This window comes from Dryas octopetala, chromosome 1 (genome assembly GCF_963921425.1).
Source record: "Dryas octopetala chromosome 1, drDryOcto1.1, whole genome shotgun sequence".
Lineage (NCBI taxonomy): Eukaryota > Viridiplantae > Streptophyta > Magnoliopsida > Rosales > Rosaceae > Dryas > Dryas octopetala.
Genome location: NC_141366.1, coordinates 22,502,088 through 22,518,312, shown reverse-complemented (window position 1 = coordinate 22,518,312; position 16,225 = coordinate 22,502,088). Strand labels below are relative to the sequence as shown.

Sequence of the window (16,225 nt, the reverse complement as noted above, 5' to 3'; positions counted from 1 at the left end):
GTAGATAGAACAATATGGGAATTGTCTTCCTGAAATTTCCGTTGAAATTTTGTACATACCTTTTTTTTTGTCGTTTACAGCTATTGTTTTCTAAGTGAGAAAATTATCATAAAGCATGGGTGGTACGTGTGCAGCTTCTCATTTTGGTTCGTTTTCTTGTGGTCATCATCCATTTTGTGTCATTTTCCAAATTGGCTCTGAATCCTTTTAAAGACATCTTTCCTTCTTGACTTGAGAGGGATCATATTGTTCGGCCTCATATGTAATTGTCTATTCTTTTACTTATTAGAGGGATCAAATTAAGCATTAGGAAAGAAACTGTAATGGTAGCAGTTGTTAAGTAGCCTGAATAATAAAAAATAAAAAAAAATTGGAGTAATCATGCTGAAAGCCTATATAGAGATTAATGTTTAAATGGATATTTCGATCCACCTCTAATAATCAGCTATCAATATCTTACACTTTTTAGATTATCCAAAATAAAATCGCAATTGTGCATTTATTGATTATATTATAAAAAATACCAAGTCGAACACTTTGTTTTTTCTTTGGAACCAAGTCGAACATTTTCTTCATCTAGACAGCAGTTAAAAATCTTTTTAGTTTAGATACTAAGAAAAAGAGACACAATTTGTTTAATTGGGATCAAAAATTTTGCACGAAACTAAGAATTTTCTGTCGCCATCGATCGGTCTACGGATCACTCCATAGTGGTTTTGTTTTTTTATTTTTTATTGTTTGGTATATTGTCTATTACATAGTCAAAGTTGTGATTGTATGAACTTCGTACAGGTAGTTTATAGGGATTATGACTTCACATTTAGGTTGATCGTTTGAGTGCACAAGTCCTAGTGTTTATAGACTAAGCACTAAAGCCTAAGTAGTAAACTATAATCCACTGTGACTCAGTACAAAATTTTATTTCTCATGCAGTCACAATTGAGTTTGAATTTTTTTTTTTTTTTTTTTTTTTTTAAGTTAGTTTGCCAATCTATCAGTGGAACATTTTTTTGCTAAATTTAAAATTTAGTTGGTATCTAAACCAAAATGACATAAAGTTTTGAATCCCTTAACTTACAAAAATTCTACACCATACAAAAAATCAACCATGTTGGTCGTATATCTGCAAAATATTTGTGACTTGATGGAAATAGTGACAAGCATGTGAATAGCAAATTATGCAATTCTCAATGATTGCAGCCACTATTTCTTCTTTAAATAGTTCAAGCCCTTTATTATATGGAAAATTTTAGCTAAAGGACTTCAACTATACTCCATGTTCCTATTCAGGATATGAATTTCACTATGTGTCAACTGAGGACTAAAACTTTTATTTTGTGTCAATTAAAAACCCTGTTTTTTAAATTTTTATCTCAACTTTGGCCCGACATTGGATCCATCAAACCTCTACCAAATTCAGCAAACTTATAATGGGTTTAAAGCTATGCATCTTCTCTTTACAACCATATAAAGATCACTCAAATCGGACATCTACAACTTCAGATAATCGGCCCTAAATTAGGGTACCCGAAACTGTCCAATCGGACCTCTGGGAAAATATCTGGATAATTGGACAATTTCGGATACCCTAGTTTAGAGCCGATTATCTGGAGTTGTAGAGGTTAGATTTAGTTGATCTTTATATGATTGTAAAGAGGAGTTGCATATCTTTAAACTCAGTATAATTTTTTTGAATTTAGTGGAGGTTTAATGAATCCAACGTTGAGCCAAAGTTGAGATAAAAACTGAAAAAAAAAAAAAACAATGTTATAATTAATTGACACAAAATGAAAATTTCAGTTCTTAGTTAACACAAAGTGAAATTCATGTCCCGAATAGAGATATGAGGTATAGTTGGGGTCCTTTAGCTAAAATTTTCCCTTTATTGTATTACTTTGATTTTCTGTGAGAAAATAGTGAGGTGAATGGTATGGGGTGGTACGCATAAAATCAACTCGATATTCTATATTTGTTTCTCTAAGTAAAGTTGTACAGAAAGTAAACCATCAATGTTTTTATTGATTATTGTTGATGCAAAAATTCATATGATGATGCAACAACTTAAAGATGGTGATGTGGACGATGGTTTAGCCTTCTTAGAGGATGAACAAGGGTGATGATGATGAGCTAGCTTGCTGATGATCTTCAATAAAGATGACCTGCATGAACAAGAATCAAAGGAAGTAGCACCGGTGTGGTACCAGCAAACTACGCTCCGATGATTAAGTTAGTGAAGATCAAAAGGAGGTGTTTGGGCAAGAACCAGCAAGAACAAAGTATGAACTTTGGATGAACTTAGGAGAATATGGAAGAACAAGGCAAGAACTTCTGGGTTATTCTCTCAAGAGTTTGTGTGAGTGTGGGTTTTGTGTGAACTCCTTCTTTGTGGCTATAAGTGTGTATTTATAGGCAAAGAAGAGGTAAATAACATATTTACCAGCAAAAGGATGAGCGGTGGAGAAGAGGCAACGTCGTCAGTTCGAAATAGTGTCATGTACAACTATCCAGCAAACTTGCAATGAATGCAAAAGAGACTTTGGTGCCATGGGTAGCCCTAGTTGTCCCATCTCAAGCTAGAATGTCAGGTACAGTAAAGTGTCAAGTGGTAGGCACTTGAGTATAGCTGAAGATATTATCCAGACCTTTCAGAAAGGCGGTGGATCGTAGTCCCCGAGCTGAGCCGAACACATGTCATCCGTGAATCTCCCATGTATGAGGCAGCCAGATGTGCCAGATTGAAAAGGTAGGGCATTGGGCCGAGTTGAGCCCAATGGTCGAGGCGATCCAGTGATGGCAAGATTGCCCAAGCCAGTCTGATCATGATCGAGCATTAGGCCGAGCCGAGCCTAATGGTTGAGGCGATTCGGTGGTGGCAAGATTGTCCAAGCTAGTCTGATCATGATAGGGCATTGGGCTGAGCCGAGCCAAGCCTAATGGTCGAGGTGATCTAATAGTGGCAAGATTGTCCAAGCCAGTCTAATTATGATTAGGCATTGGGCCGAGCCGAGCCGAGCCAAATGGTTGAGGTAATCCAATGATGGCAAGATTGTCCAAGCTAGTCTGATCATGATCGGGCATTGGGCTGAGCTGAACATATGACTTTGTAAATGTTTCAAGTGTACAATGATCATCTTATCTGGTTTAATTAGCAGAATGATGATCTAGTCCGAGCCAAGCCAAGATGAGCTGTACAATCGTCATTTCGTTTGGTTGAGCCGAACCAAGATGTACAACCATGATCATTGTCTGACCGAGCTAAAGACTTGGAGATGATGCTCTGGTATCATAGGATGTTTGATGGTTGAGCTATGATCGGCTCAGACATGGTGGCATATGCCAAACATCGATGGTGAAGTCGAGATCGTGTGTTGCTGAGCTGGAGTGATGATGTAGATAGTTGGTTTGTCCTTGAATTTACTGGATAATATTCATTCTTATTTCTTAATCAAGAAAGTGTTGAGTTTAAATTTTATAAATGATAATTGATTAAACTATTAAGATAATTCAAGTTTTTCTTGATTGATAAGATAAGCTGAATACATTTTTATAAAAATAAAAAAAATATTATTTTGCTTTATATATTTGAATAGTTAAAATTAAGGGAGGTGATTTTCGCTCTCCTCTTTTTTGCATTTGCACTCCTTCTTATTTTTTTAAATGTTTGTATATATTTTTATTATTTATTTTCCACATATACCCTTTGACTTTTAATTATAGAATGCCACCTATACAACATTAAATCCTACACATTTAATTTTTTAAAACTGTCATAATAATATATCTATTTCTATAACCCTCTTTAAAAAAAGAAGAAAAACTTATGTAATTCTCTACACTTTTGTTCGTCTTCATGATATAGTACTTTTTTTTTTATTAAGCTGTCATGTGACATTCATTTTTAAAAAAATCAAATATGCTACAAATAAGTAGTGGTTGCTTGGCATGGGAACATTTTTCTTGGCAGTGTCAAAAGACCCAAAAATGAGGGAGTGGACTAATTAAAAACCCCAATTAATTTCATAACACAAAACCCACCATCAAAAGAAGAAGATACATAAATGACCCTCATGTAGAAAACGAAAAAAAATGACAAGCTAAATATTTTCATAATGAAGTATATAATGATAATTGAAAGCACGTACAAGATTGATTTACAAAAAAAAAAAAAAATGGCATAAAAGGCAAAGAGATGGAATATGAAGAAGATACGACGAGGGAAATATAAAGTTACTTATTAATTTTTTTTTAATAAGTATGAGAGAATTTTTAAAAAAATAATCATTACTGAAAGATAATTAAAATAAAAATTCAACAGTCATAAAAGGTGAAAAAATATATGATAAAAATATACAAAATATATTAAAAAAAGAGATAGAATACAAACAAATAAAACAGGAGTGCAAAAATGGCCTCTCAAATTAAATATTGATTACATAAGAGTTAGTCATGCTCATAATTTCTAATAAAACAAAAAATAAAAAAAGGGGAATTGTTAGCCATTTGATTAATCATCCGTGACCCATCCATTTCCGTTCCCTTTCGAAATTTCCAATAAGGCAGCCCTCTGTATCCGTGACTCCGTGAGTCCACTCAGTATTGCTCAACCCTCTACAACAAGCAACAGCACCGAACCCAACTCACAAAGTCACAAACACACCCACAGAGGCAGACAGAGTGGCTCCCAAGTCTTCCACAATTCCAGATCCTCAAAGGCACCACAGGCTGAGCAGTGGCGGCAGTGGCAGTGGCAGTTTCAGCAGCGCCACCGCCGCCACCACCAGCACCACCACCGCCTTATGTTGTCAATCTCCAATGTCCTCCTCCTCAATCTCCACCCCATTCGTCCTCTCCTTCGCTCTCCTCCTCTCCCTCCCTCTCCTCTTCCTCCTCGCCCCTCGCTTCCTCCCCCCCAACAACCCAATCCCTATCCCCCCCGCCGACGAACTCTCCGATCAAGCCCTCTTCTCCCGCGCCGTCCGATCCAATAACCCCTCTGCATTCTCTCATCTCTCCCTCGACTCCAAAACCCACAAGCCCAAAATCGCCTTCCTCTTCCTCACCAACTCCGACCTCCACTTCTCTCCCTTGTGGGAACGTTTCTTTTCCAAAACTACCCCCAATCTGTACAACATTTACGTCCACGCCGACCCCTCCGCCAACGTAACCCGCCCTTCCCATGGCGTCTTCCACGACCGCTTCGTTCCCGCCAAGCGCACCTACCGCGCCTCCCCCACCCTGATCTCCGCCACGCGCCGGTTACTCGCCGACGCCGTTCTCGACGATCCCGCCAACGCCTTCTTCGCCGTCTTGTCCCAGTCCTGCGTCCCCCTCCATTCGTTTCGCTACGTCTACAACTCGCTCTTCGCCTCCACGACCTTCGATTTGTCGCGGCCTAGCACCGAGTCCGAAGCCGAGTTGACTCGGATGGGGGTTAAGGTCCGGTACAAGAGCTTCATCGAAACCCTGTCCAAATCGGCGAATCTGTGGAAGCGGTACTCCGCCAGAGGAAGGTTCGCGATGATGCCGGAGGTGTCGTTCGAGCAGTTCCGGGTCGGGTCGCAGTTTTTTGTGCTAACGCGCCGCCACGCGCTGGTGGTTCTAAAGGATCGGGCGCTGTGGAGGAAATTCAGATTGCCGTGTTATCGGGAAGACGAGTGTTACCCGGAGGAGCACTATTTTCCCACGCTCTTGTCAATGGCGGATCCGAATGGGTGCGCCCATTACACCCTGACCCGGGTCAATTGGACGGGCACCGTTAACGGGCACCCGTACACGTACCGACCCGGTGAAGTATCGGCCAAGCTAATTTATCGGCTGCGGGAATCGAATTTCTCGGAGTCGTACTTGTTCGCCCGGAAATTCTCGCCGGATTGCTTGAAACCCTTGTTGGGTTTATCCGATAAGGTCATTCTCCGGGACTGAGGCTCTGGTCATTTACTCTGGTAAGCATTTTTCATTTTCATTTGTTTTTTTAAGTTTCTATTTTTGGAGTGTGCTGAGTTGCGAGTTTACTGAGTTATGACTCGGGAAAATCGGATTTCCGGGTCATAATGAGAATCATTGAATGCGTGCGTTCTGAACTTGAAAGTCCATCTTGGGTAGTTTGGAAATGGGTACGGCTTATTTATGTTGGTCATTATTGAATTTGGGAAAGATTGCAAAACAAAATATTTCAACCCATTTGGTAATTTTTATTAGTTCTTTGTCAGTTTATAATTGTTGAATGAATACAATGAATAGGTCCTTTTGTAGCATATTCTTATTCTGCTAAATGATAATGACCAAAACACATATTGGGTTGGGAGAGGTAGGTAGATTCATGACTCAAAGAGCTTGCTTGTTCTGTGATGCCACTCTAAAGCTTTCATTTTTCTAATGTTTAGATCCAATCCCTTGTCTTTTTCTTAATCCTCCCTTTGAGCCAAGGCTAAAAAGGGTTTTTCCGTTTTTGTTTTTGTTTGTTATGTAATGTAACAACTATATTTTTACTTCAAAGTTGGGTTTGATTTATATTCCTAGCTACCTTTCAATTTAAGGCAATTCAACTGAGTCAAGTGGGTATGTATGTGCAGGTGAGAAAGGCCAGTGAAGATGTTATTTTTTTAACACGTTGTTGGAGAAACCAATTGGTAATGTGGTTTTGGAGAGGCGTAAGAATTGCCCACAAACTGTATAAACCAAAGGAAGTTCCAACTGAGTCCTTGTCTCGGGCGACATATGTAAAAGAGAATCAAGAAAATTGGGAGAGAGAGAAAAAGAGACCTCAGAGAAGAGTCCAGTCCAGTCAGTCAGTCAGTCACCAAAGCAAAAAACAAAGCAAGGTACTTGTTTTTACTTTGGTTAAAGAAGAGTTGTATTTTACTATTTTTTGGGTGTAAGAATGGTACCAGCAGACATGGTGTAACAACAGTAGTCCTTTTGTCCTTTTGTCCTTTTGATGCGTGTTTTGTACATATTATAATGAAATGAAATGGAATCTTGTACTCTGTACTGCGTGGATAGGAAGGAAAATGGTCACAATTGGGGCTAAGGCTCTGGGCATGCTCCAATGAACATCTCTCACAATGACTCATTGGGTCCCACAATGGGGCATGCCCCATCACCCATGGAAGAGTCTCTCCACAATTGAGGGACACTGTTGGGCATAGACTGGTGTAGTAAATAAACCAACCAGGTCTAAGGCTCTAAGCCCATTGTTTTTTTCTTTTAAAATTCTCCTCTAATTTCCTCCTAAAAAGTGAGAAATTATTGTGTAGGTTGCGTACATATACAGATATACTTACACTGCTTGGCTCCTTACATGGAAGGATTAATTCATCTTTACCAGCATATTACCGTCTACACACTTGTATAGAAATGACTCATTAGAAGAAAAAAGAAAAAGAATTTGTACACGTGTCGGGCTATGATTTGTTGGTAAAAATGAACGAGGTCTTACATATATGGAGTCAAGTATTTATTTATTTATTTTATCTATTATCTTTCACAATATGTATGTGGTCCCATAATACGCAATGATAATGATATGAGAAGAAATTATGAAAATGAAAGATGAGATTTTTCTCTACTTTGCTACTTGTGCTGTTCTAGAAACTTTTACAATTTCAAGAAAACCAAGGCACAAATTCCCTCATGTACAATCTGTACCTCACTTCTCTGTTTACTTGAAACAAGGCTTATATCAAGGAAATAAGGCTGTGAGTGAGTGAGATCTGGGCTATCTGGTAGTTGTAATTTTATATTATCATCCATGTTCTAGAACAAAATTTTTAAGTTTTTTATAATAAGTGAGAAAATGTAAATGCTGAATAAATGGGAGGTCCAACTTTTTTCATTTGAAAATAATTGAAGTGCAGGTTTTCCTTGCTATAATAATGTGTTATATTTAATAAAACAAAGTTATGTTGTTGGGATGGTGTCTGGTGAGCTACCAATAGTACTACCATGTCTGCCTTAGTCATTGTTAATTGATTTGCAAGCGTTTGTTTAACATAGACGGCCTTTGATTCTTATGAGCTGGAACTTGCTATTAATGGCTACATGTCTTGCACTTGCACACCACGTGAAAGCAATTACAAAATCAATGGCTGTGTGTGTGTAGGTCAACCACTTGTGCTCTAACAGGAGGCCCAGCAGATTGGTACCATTTTTGTGGACTGTTTTGATGGGTACCATACTTATAATAAGTCAGAAAAATGTGTTTCGGTGTGATGCTTCTTTCTTTGTTCTTACTTTCTTCATCATCAGATGAGATTGAATTAAAATATACAATAGTGACATTGAATCAGGGACGAAAGTCCATGCACATTTATCAAACCTTTTACAAAGTGCCAGTACTCTGCATTTAAAGATGAGCTCTGTTGTCCTGTCTTAACTTCAACATGTGTTCAAGTTAACAAGTCAAGTTTAGTTGATTTTAATATTGGACCAATTTTTGCACATTGTCTGATTGTCATATCTTTCATCCCAGCTCTCTTAACAAATTTAAAAATACAAGAAGAGATGTAATTGAGATTATCTGTGCCGTTTGGATCTATAAGGCAGGGGTGCTTCTGGTGGTTAATTACACAGTGGGGCTCCATGTTTGACTTACGCATCTTTGACCCAATGCCTACTTCTCTTTACAAAAAGAGAATTGTTGGCATTTACACTTTACAGCAGTGAAACGCCTAAAATGGTTGATAGTTCACTCTAATGGGTTTCCTAAATTAACTATTGAATCTTTATTATCGTTTTTATAACGAGTGTATACACTATTTATATTTATCATCACATAAAAAAAAAAAATAGACATAAATATAACACCGTCACATGAATTTTCACTTAGATGCCAAAATTATATAGAAACTGCCAAATCCTATCAATTAGGGTCATTTTCTTTAAGGAGAAAACCTAACAAATCATTCCATGAGATCTAAGAGCCAACCAATATTTCCACGTGGTCCAAATGATATTTTCTTTCTTTCTCTTACTAATTTATTGGAACCCGCATTTAGGAGCCCAATTTTCATAGCACCTAACTATTTTTTTATTTATTTCCTACCTTGATAGTCAATTACAATTTTTTCTTTTTCTAATGAATCATTAGAAGAATTACAATATTTTTCTTCTCTAAAAAAGAATTAAAATTCTTTTAATTGTTTTTATTTTATTTTTATAAGGTCTATTAGAAGCTATTGGATTTAGTGGTACATGGAAGGAAAGGATATTACTCGACCCCACTTTGGCCTTACTTCCCACGGAAGCAAAGGATTACAAGTTGTCTCCCAAATTTTACATTCACAAAGTGCATGAAGAAAAGCTAAAAGTGTGAAAGGAATACCCTAAATTTTATCTCAAAAGGCATATGGGTGGGTGTATGGTCAGCTAATGTTCATTTATTTAGCAAAGTTGTACAAGTGTAAAACTATGTCTGGTTTGGTGCTTATAATTAAATTAGATACGTTAAATAAGTAGATTCATATGTATTAATTAAAAGAAAAATATGAAAATTGACTTCTAATTTAAAAGAAAAAAAAATGAGAAAAAGATAAAGTAGCCATAAGGAAAAATTTATCCCTACAAATCCCACCAATTTCGTGGGAATTAAGAGATGAATTTTCTCTTATGACTAATACATATTTGTCTCATCTTCTTCTTTTAGTTAGAATCTTATTTATTAAATATACATAAGTTTAGTCATTTAACATATTAAATTCGATCCGAAACGTTAAACAAGGTATATTGTACTATTTTAGCTGACCATTTTGTATAACATCTCTTTAAAAAAGATGTCTCTATTAAAAAAATAGTGCATAACATAGTCGTTAAAAGGGTACAAAGAATTTTATTCATTAGCATTTAGCATATAAAACTAGACAAGCTCAGCGAGAGTGATCACAATTGTCATACCATCAAGGTCAAGATGACGTTAAATAATATTAATGCATCTATCTACTCACCTTCTTTATGAATTTAACTTTCAGTCTAATCTCTGGCCAAAAAAAAAAATCCCAGTCCAATCTATTTGATTCTTTTTAATAGCTTTGCCTCTCATGTCTCTGGAGAGTGTTAAAAGAATAAGACACGGGAAGGAAAAGCCCAAAACATTGAGCTGTACATGCAAATGAAGGGAAGCATTTTCTAGACCAGAAAAGATAGGTCACAGTCATTTGTCAGTTGCATATATATAGAACATGATGGAGTTTCTTGTCCAAAAAAAAAGATGGAAGATGATGGAGTTCATCTATAGTACATACATTGTATCATATATAAGCATATCTAATAGCAGAAAATTCTTAATAATAAAAAAATGAATCCACAAGATGAAAAGATTAAAAACGTATTTATATGATTTATATGTAAGAATTCTTACTATACCATCCTAAACTATGGACATAAAACAAAAATACTCAGATTTAAAACCACTTTACCCTCATCTTAGCCAACGTATGGATCCATACAAAAAGGTACAATGGGGTATCTCCATGGAAAGATGGCCAGTTCTCTAAATTTTGGAAAGCAAAAAAGAATTTTCAGGTAGGTCATGCCACCATAAACCCAAATCACTCTTATATTTGCTTCTTCTTTTTTTTTTCTTTTTTTTTTTTTTTTTATGAAAAATCGAGTTTATAGATTTGATAGTGGAAAAGGAAACTTCCTTGAGTAGTTTCTTTCCACTTTTTTTTTTTTTTTATCTTTTTTAGCTTTAAAAATTATCAGGGTGAAAACGAAGGAATGTATCAGACCAAAAATGAAAACAAAGTATTGTCTCTTTCCTCCTCTAATTCCCTTTCCTGTCCTTCCAAGCAGAAAACAAAAACCAAAACACATAACACCAAGAAACGAAAAAGATGTTACGAATGTTAATATCTTAAAAAGAATAAAAGTCTGAAAAAAGAAAAAGTACTAATATCTTAAAAAATTGCACTATTCAAATGTGTGAAAGATAAAAACTACCAAACCGATATGAAAATATAATTAGCATTACCCTATTTCCTAGGATTTATGTTTGAGCTGCAATGTTGAAGTGAAAAATGATTACCCGGCCAAAAAAGAAGTGAAAAAGATTAGTGAGCTCAATGTAAGCTAACCAAGTAGTGAAAACCCAAGCAGCAACAGTACCAAGTCAAATCATGCCATGCCGAAGGGTCCAAAATGATACCATCAACAATGTCGTTTTAGCTTGATTGTGAATTATTTAAACAAAGATCATACGATCACTTTCCAGAAAGAAGGATCATACAATCATGAGGGTAAAAGTTCAGTTTCCAGGAAAAAGAAGGCGGTTGGGGGAGCCATTTGATGCTACTGCCTTCGATCACAGGAAGCAGAAGGCTCAGTATCACAAAAAACATAAAAATGTACAAACAGCACACAAAAGAAAACTATGTTACAGAACTTCATGATGAGTTCAGGAAATTGCGGGCAGCATCCAAACTCAGTTCTTCATAGACCTAGACAGATAGAATCGGGGAATTTTCATTATCAACAATGAAAAATAGAAACTAAATTAGGATTTTAGGACTATTATTCCTTCAAAATCTGCAGTACATACGATTTTCTTATGAACACGTTGGAATGCCTTGCAAAATCTCTCTGCTTCTGTGGCACCCACCTAAACAATTGAGCACCTGTAGTTAGTTTTCCTTCCATATTTTTTCATTGTGATTCCTTCGTTGTATTGGGACAAACGTAATACTATACTTATTCAGTTTTTGTTTCATTTATTTCATCCTTCTGAGTTAAGTAAAAATTTCTCTTCAATTCTCAAAGCAACAAATCGTGACTTTATGAATATGACAACATAGAACAACAAAAATTTACAATCAGCAGTGAATGGCTGAAAACTGATTCATATGGCTAAGTAACAAATATTCCAACACTAAAGTACCAAGTAAAGAACTAAAGCTCACACACAGACATCACACACATACGTACACAGACTAACAAAAAGAGACTTTTACATAAACTAGTTTCCACCAAGCTGCCTATGAAAAGGCTCGTGTTCTTTTTTTATTTACTTACGATAGAGATTGATGGTTTGAAGGATTGCTAATGTATCTAAAGCATTAGCATGAAAGAAAAAGATAATTGCTTGGAATCCTGAAATCAAGTTTGAAATTTCCTATCACAGAATCAATAGTTTAAAACATGAGCCAAACCCCGTCTCTTCTTTTACGTAATTGTATTGATTAATCATTTTTTTATTATTAATCTATACAATTAATCATGTTTTCTTTAAGAAAACAACAACAGAGGTTAGACTGGGTTCAAATATTTTAAAGAGGAAAAAACAAGAAAAAGGAAAAGGAAAACCTTATATGCACAAGTAAGGTAGATCAAATTAATGAGCAAAAAGTACAAATTACATGTGGTGAGTACAAGGAAGTGTAAACATGGAACTACATAAAAATTCACCCCCTACACTTGTTTTATTAGAGCAAATCAATCCCTTTTCTTCCTTATATGTTTATTTCAACTGCACAAGTCTCCATCAACTCAATCCATTTAAACAATCTAAAAGAAAGTGAAAAAAAATCAACTTAGCATCACTCAACATTAAAACACTCAACCAAATAGACCCATTTTCCACACCAAGACTAGAGAACAATTATTTTTGTATTGTGGTCTAGACTTCAATTTCCAATTGATAAGGTTGAAATGAAACAAAGAGTTCAAAATGAGACGATTATATTTTGCATAGTTAATTATATTTAATCAAACATCATTATATGCACACAAAAATCACTAAAATAAATAAATGCATTGCATATTCACAAAATCATTAAATATTTCATGTCTTCATGTTTTGAATTGTCCGGCTCCCTATTTTGTGTCAAAAAATGACACTCAAGTTCTATACCACCAGTCATGACCAAGAAATACAATGTTCTGAAAACTGACACTAAAAGTTTTAGATATTAGATCATGTTGGATTTTCATAATATGTAAAATACCATCACCACATATCCAATGAAAAGTAGGTAAATCATGGGAGAAGATGGACATACCTTTCTCTCGGCAGCCAACTTTAGCTTTTCCCAAAATGCATCTGTAAGTACACATCCAGATAAGAGCAATAAATTTTTAACTTCTTTACTAAATACCTGAAGACAAGTGGAATTACTTTCTAGTTACCAATGCATCCATGCCATCTCCATTTATATTTACTAAATACCTTTACATATGATATAAACTGGTATACACATGAAAAACAAGAAGATGATGAGAAGGAGGAAACATATATCATGAATTGATGACATGGAAAGAACAGGAAAAAAAAAATTTCTCAATCATGAACTGCCTTAAAAGAAAGTAAATTGCTTGGGGTTGCCACAAAATTTAGAAACTTGGGAATCACAAAGACCAGGAAGATGCATGAGAATTCTTCAGGAAGAAGTTCATTAATCTGGATATTTTCTTTAAATAGAAAAACAAATATTCTGCTCCAAAATGTTCCAAGTGAAACTTTTAAAAGGTCATTGAATGCATAAATATTAATATGCTATTATGATATGGCACAATGGGGAATAGTGCCACCGGAGGTTACAGTGTGGTCGCTAGTTCAACCCAAAAACAATTAGATGTATATTGTGTGCTAGATACAAAGCGTAGGTTACAACATACCATGTTGGTCGTGTCCTTGCTTCTCTTCATTTTTATCTCCCTCATCCCATGCGTCCTGCCATTCTTTTAGCTGATGAGAAAATTGAAATACGTAAGACACTGTGTGTGTATGTACAATGGAAAATTGTACAAAAATTTTAGTATTACCGCTTCATGCTGTGCTGAATTAGAAGTTGATTGTCTAGATTGCTCTGATTCAACCTGAAATTATACAAAGTTGTTTAAGCCAAATAGAGAAATATCATAATAAAAAGTAAAAGAGTGGTCAGTTCCCCCAAATTGCTTGGAAAAAATTTAAGTGATCAGAATTTTTCAGCAATAGTAAAAGAATCTATAAATTCTATTCGAAAACTCTTGAAATTTTTCCTAGAAGAATCAAATTTTCCGGATAGCTTCCTAATATCTTAAAGGTTCTTTGACGCTTCATCAAAATTTTAACCTCAAACAAGATCAATGTGAAGTTAATTCATAAATCCTTGAGGCAGTTATTTCAATCTAATATGCAGAATAGATGACGCCTGACAAAAACCTTAAAATCTTAATCGAAACAAGCCAATAAGTCCATAAAGAGCCAAGAACGAGCACATGATAGTCCTCTACAGCAAAAATCAAATAAGCTTATGGACTTAATTCTATCCACTCACAAACTAAAAATGTTAACCATGCATTAACGTACCGTTTAAAATCATACCACTAATTAAATATTATTTTCAGCATGTTAACTCAAAATCAAGTACAAACAAAGCCACGAAAACAAGTATATAAATACTAGAATAATGGCATTTGGGAAAAGTTGCTTGCGTTTCTTGAGAAAATTTGGCTTTTTATATCTCCCTTCATGCTCAAAACAGGTAGAAAAGGTAGGGACCTGTTAACTCCTCTGACCACACATACCAAGCACATCAAACCACTATTCATTCAGGTGTCGGCTGTGCCAGACTCCGACACTTCTAAAGAGAGCCTCCACCCATCCCCAATTCAAGCTTCAGAGTCACGTAAAAATGATTGGTAAACAAAACTTCTGTTACTACTCAATGCTACCTATCGTCCATCTAAATTGATTTATCCCTTAAATCATTCTAGACAGATCCGGCAGCTAATTCAGCATCATCAATCACTCATAAGACACAGAATAGTCTTACAACCTTTTCTAATTCTCTCTTCCCTAATTGAACATGCATCTCTAGTTTTATAGTTCCATGTAAGATAGGCAGTAGCAGCAGCTTACTGATATTCCCATTAAAACCCAATTTGTAGCTCCTAATAAAAATGTATCTAGTCATTCAATAAAGAAAGTTCATGAAACCAGTAAATACTACAAACAATGCAGTAACAATACTTGTGCAAAGAACAACCATAAGAATTGTTAAAGATTTTATTTTATCTGCTCAAATTGGAAAAATAAAAATGAATATAAACATATGTGCATGTAAAAATAATGAAAATAACAAAAAAAACCCAAAAAGCATCAAAACCAAATACATATAAGAAAGAAGAAGAAACAAAGCAAGGCAATACAAACAATCTCTTTGGGTGATGATGAAGGAAAGAAAGTTACATGATAGTCGCGAGATCGGACGACGGGGAAGAGATCGAGAAGGCGTCGAAATTCAGCCTCGTCCATTGGCTGTTTGTACTTACCGCTGATGGGGGTAGAGGAGAAAGAGAAAGAGAGAAAGAGAGAAAGAGAGTGGGTGAGGGTGGACGAGAGGGAGGAGAGAGGGAGAGGGAGAGAGAGAGAGAGAGAGGTATGGGTTCTGGGCCTTAGGATGGCGGGGCGGGTTCCGGTCGGGTTTGCAAATATCATACCCGTCTCTTCGGATAATCGGATCTTCTATTCAGAGCTCTTTTTATTTAAAAAAAATATTAATTTAATAAATAACGTACCATTGTACCAACTACCAAATCAATATAAATACATAATATAATATATATAAAACACATTAAAATTTATCATATTATATTACAACAACACTACATAAAAACAACATTATTAAATTTGAAAAACAACAAAAATTAAGATAAAAAATTATAATATAATTATATAATATAATTTTTTTATTAAATGGGTATGCGGGTTTTATTAAACGAGTATATTGGGCGGGAACGAAAATGGTATTACCATACCCGCTTAATCTGGGCGGATCCCCGTAGAGATTTTCGGGGACAGAGAATTTTGTCATCCCTAGTTCAAGCCCTTGGCCTCATTTTGAGGATGGGACCAAAAATGACTAAGCAATTAAAATGACAATAGTCTATTATCCCATATTTGGTGGGTTTATTAAGAATTTGAGACTAGATTCACGTTTGGTATTATAGTCTTAGATAATTAAGGATTTATGTCCCCTGCTCAAAGATGGTCCACAATGAGACTAGCTTGTCATGTCTATAGACCATAATCTTATCCCATACAGTCTTATAATGCATTCCTAATTTTTTTGTTAGTGGAGAAAAATTAGTTTATTAGTTTTTACTTTTTGTATAATTTGATCTTCAACTATGTTTATCCTTGCAGGATCTTGGGCCTACTGAAATTGCAGTTACCAGTCCTGGACCACAATCTGATCCATCACCCATGGCCAGTTTCCAATCTTATCCAGCATTCTCAGTTTAAGAT

The 16,225-nt window shown here is 35.6% G+C and overlaps 2 protein-coding genes across 3 annotated transcripts; one reads left to right on the top strand and one right to left on the bottom strand.

Annotated features, from left to right (window-relative positions):
* The first annotated feature begins 4,415 nt into the window (after positions 1-4,415).
* On the top strand, positions 4,416-6,986 carry LOC147299186 (Core-2/I-branching beta-1,6-N-acetylglucosaminyltransferase family protein). Its single transcript, XM_086251368.1, has 2 exons — positions 4,416-5,942; positions 6,573-6,986. The coding sequence occupies exon 1, from the start codon at positions 4,813-4,815 to the stop codon at positions 5,920-5,922; it is 1,110 nt and encodes a 369-aa protein (XP_086107494.1). The 5' UTR covers positions 4,416-4,812; the 3' UTR covers positions 5,923-5,942; positions 6,573-6,986.
* Positions 6,987-11,137: 4,151 nt separating this feature from the next.
* On the bottom strand, positions 11,138-15,313 carry LOC147299185 (octanoyltransferase). 2 transcript variants are annotated; one of them, XM_086256321.1, is made up of 6 exons: positions 15,167-15,313; positions 13,756-13,809; positions 13,609-13,678; positions 12,993-13,033; positions 11,537-11,596; positions 11,138-11,435 (listed from the first exon to the last, which is right to left on the bottom strand). In XM_086256321.1, exons 1-6 carry the CDS (start codon positions 15,230-15,232, stop codon positions 11,382-11,384), a joined length of 345 nt encoding a protein of 114 aa, XP_086112447.1. In that variant the 5' UTR covers positions 15,233-15,313; the 3' UTR covers positions 11,138-11,381. The 2 variants fall into 2 exon arrangements, with proteins under 2 accessions (XP_086112447.1, XP_086112455.1); XM_086256329.1 differs by having other exon boundaries at positions 13,609-13,663.
* Between the last annotated feature and the right edge of the window lie 912 nt (positions 15,314-16,225).

What these genes read in the sequence shown, in the direction of transcription:
- LOC147299186 (XM_086251368.1), top strand. Translation starts at nt 4,813, where the DNA reads ATGTCCTCCTCCTCAATCTCCACCCCATTCGTCCTCTCCTTCGCTCTC.
- LOC147299185 (XM_086256321.1), bottom strand. Translation starts at nt 15,232, where the DNA reads ATGGACGAGGCTGAATTTCGACGCCTTCTCGATCTCTTCCCCGTCGTC. An exon ending in AGTTGGCTGCCGAGAGAAAG is followed by an intron (nt 11,597 to 12,992) that starts GTATGTCCATCT and finishes TCAATTGTTTAG; the next exon opens with GTGGGTGCCACAGAAGCAGA. An exon ending in AACGTGTTCATAAGAAAATC is followed by an intron (nt 11,436 to 11,536) that starts GTATGTACTGCA and finishes CTATCTGTCTAG; the next exon opens with GTCTATGAAGAACTGAGTTT.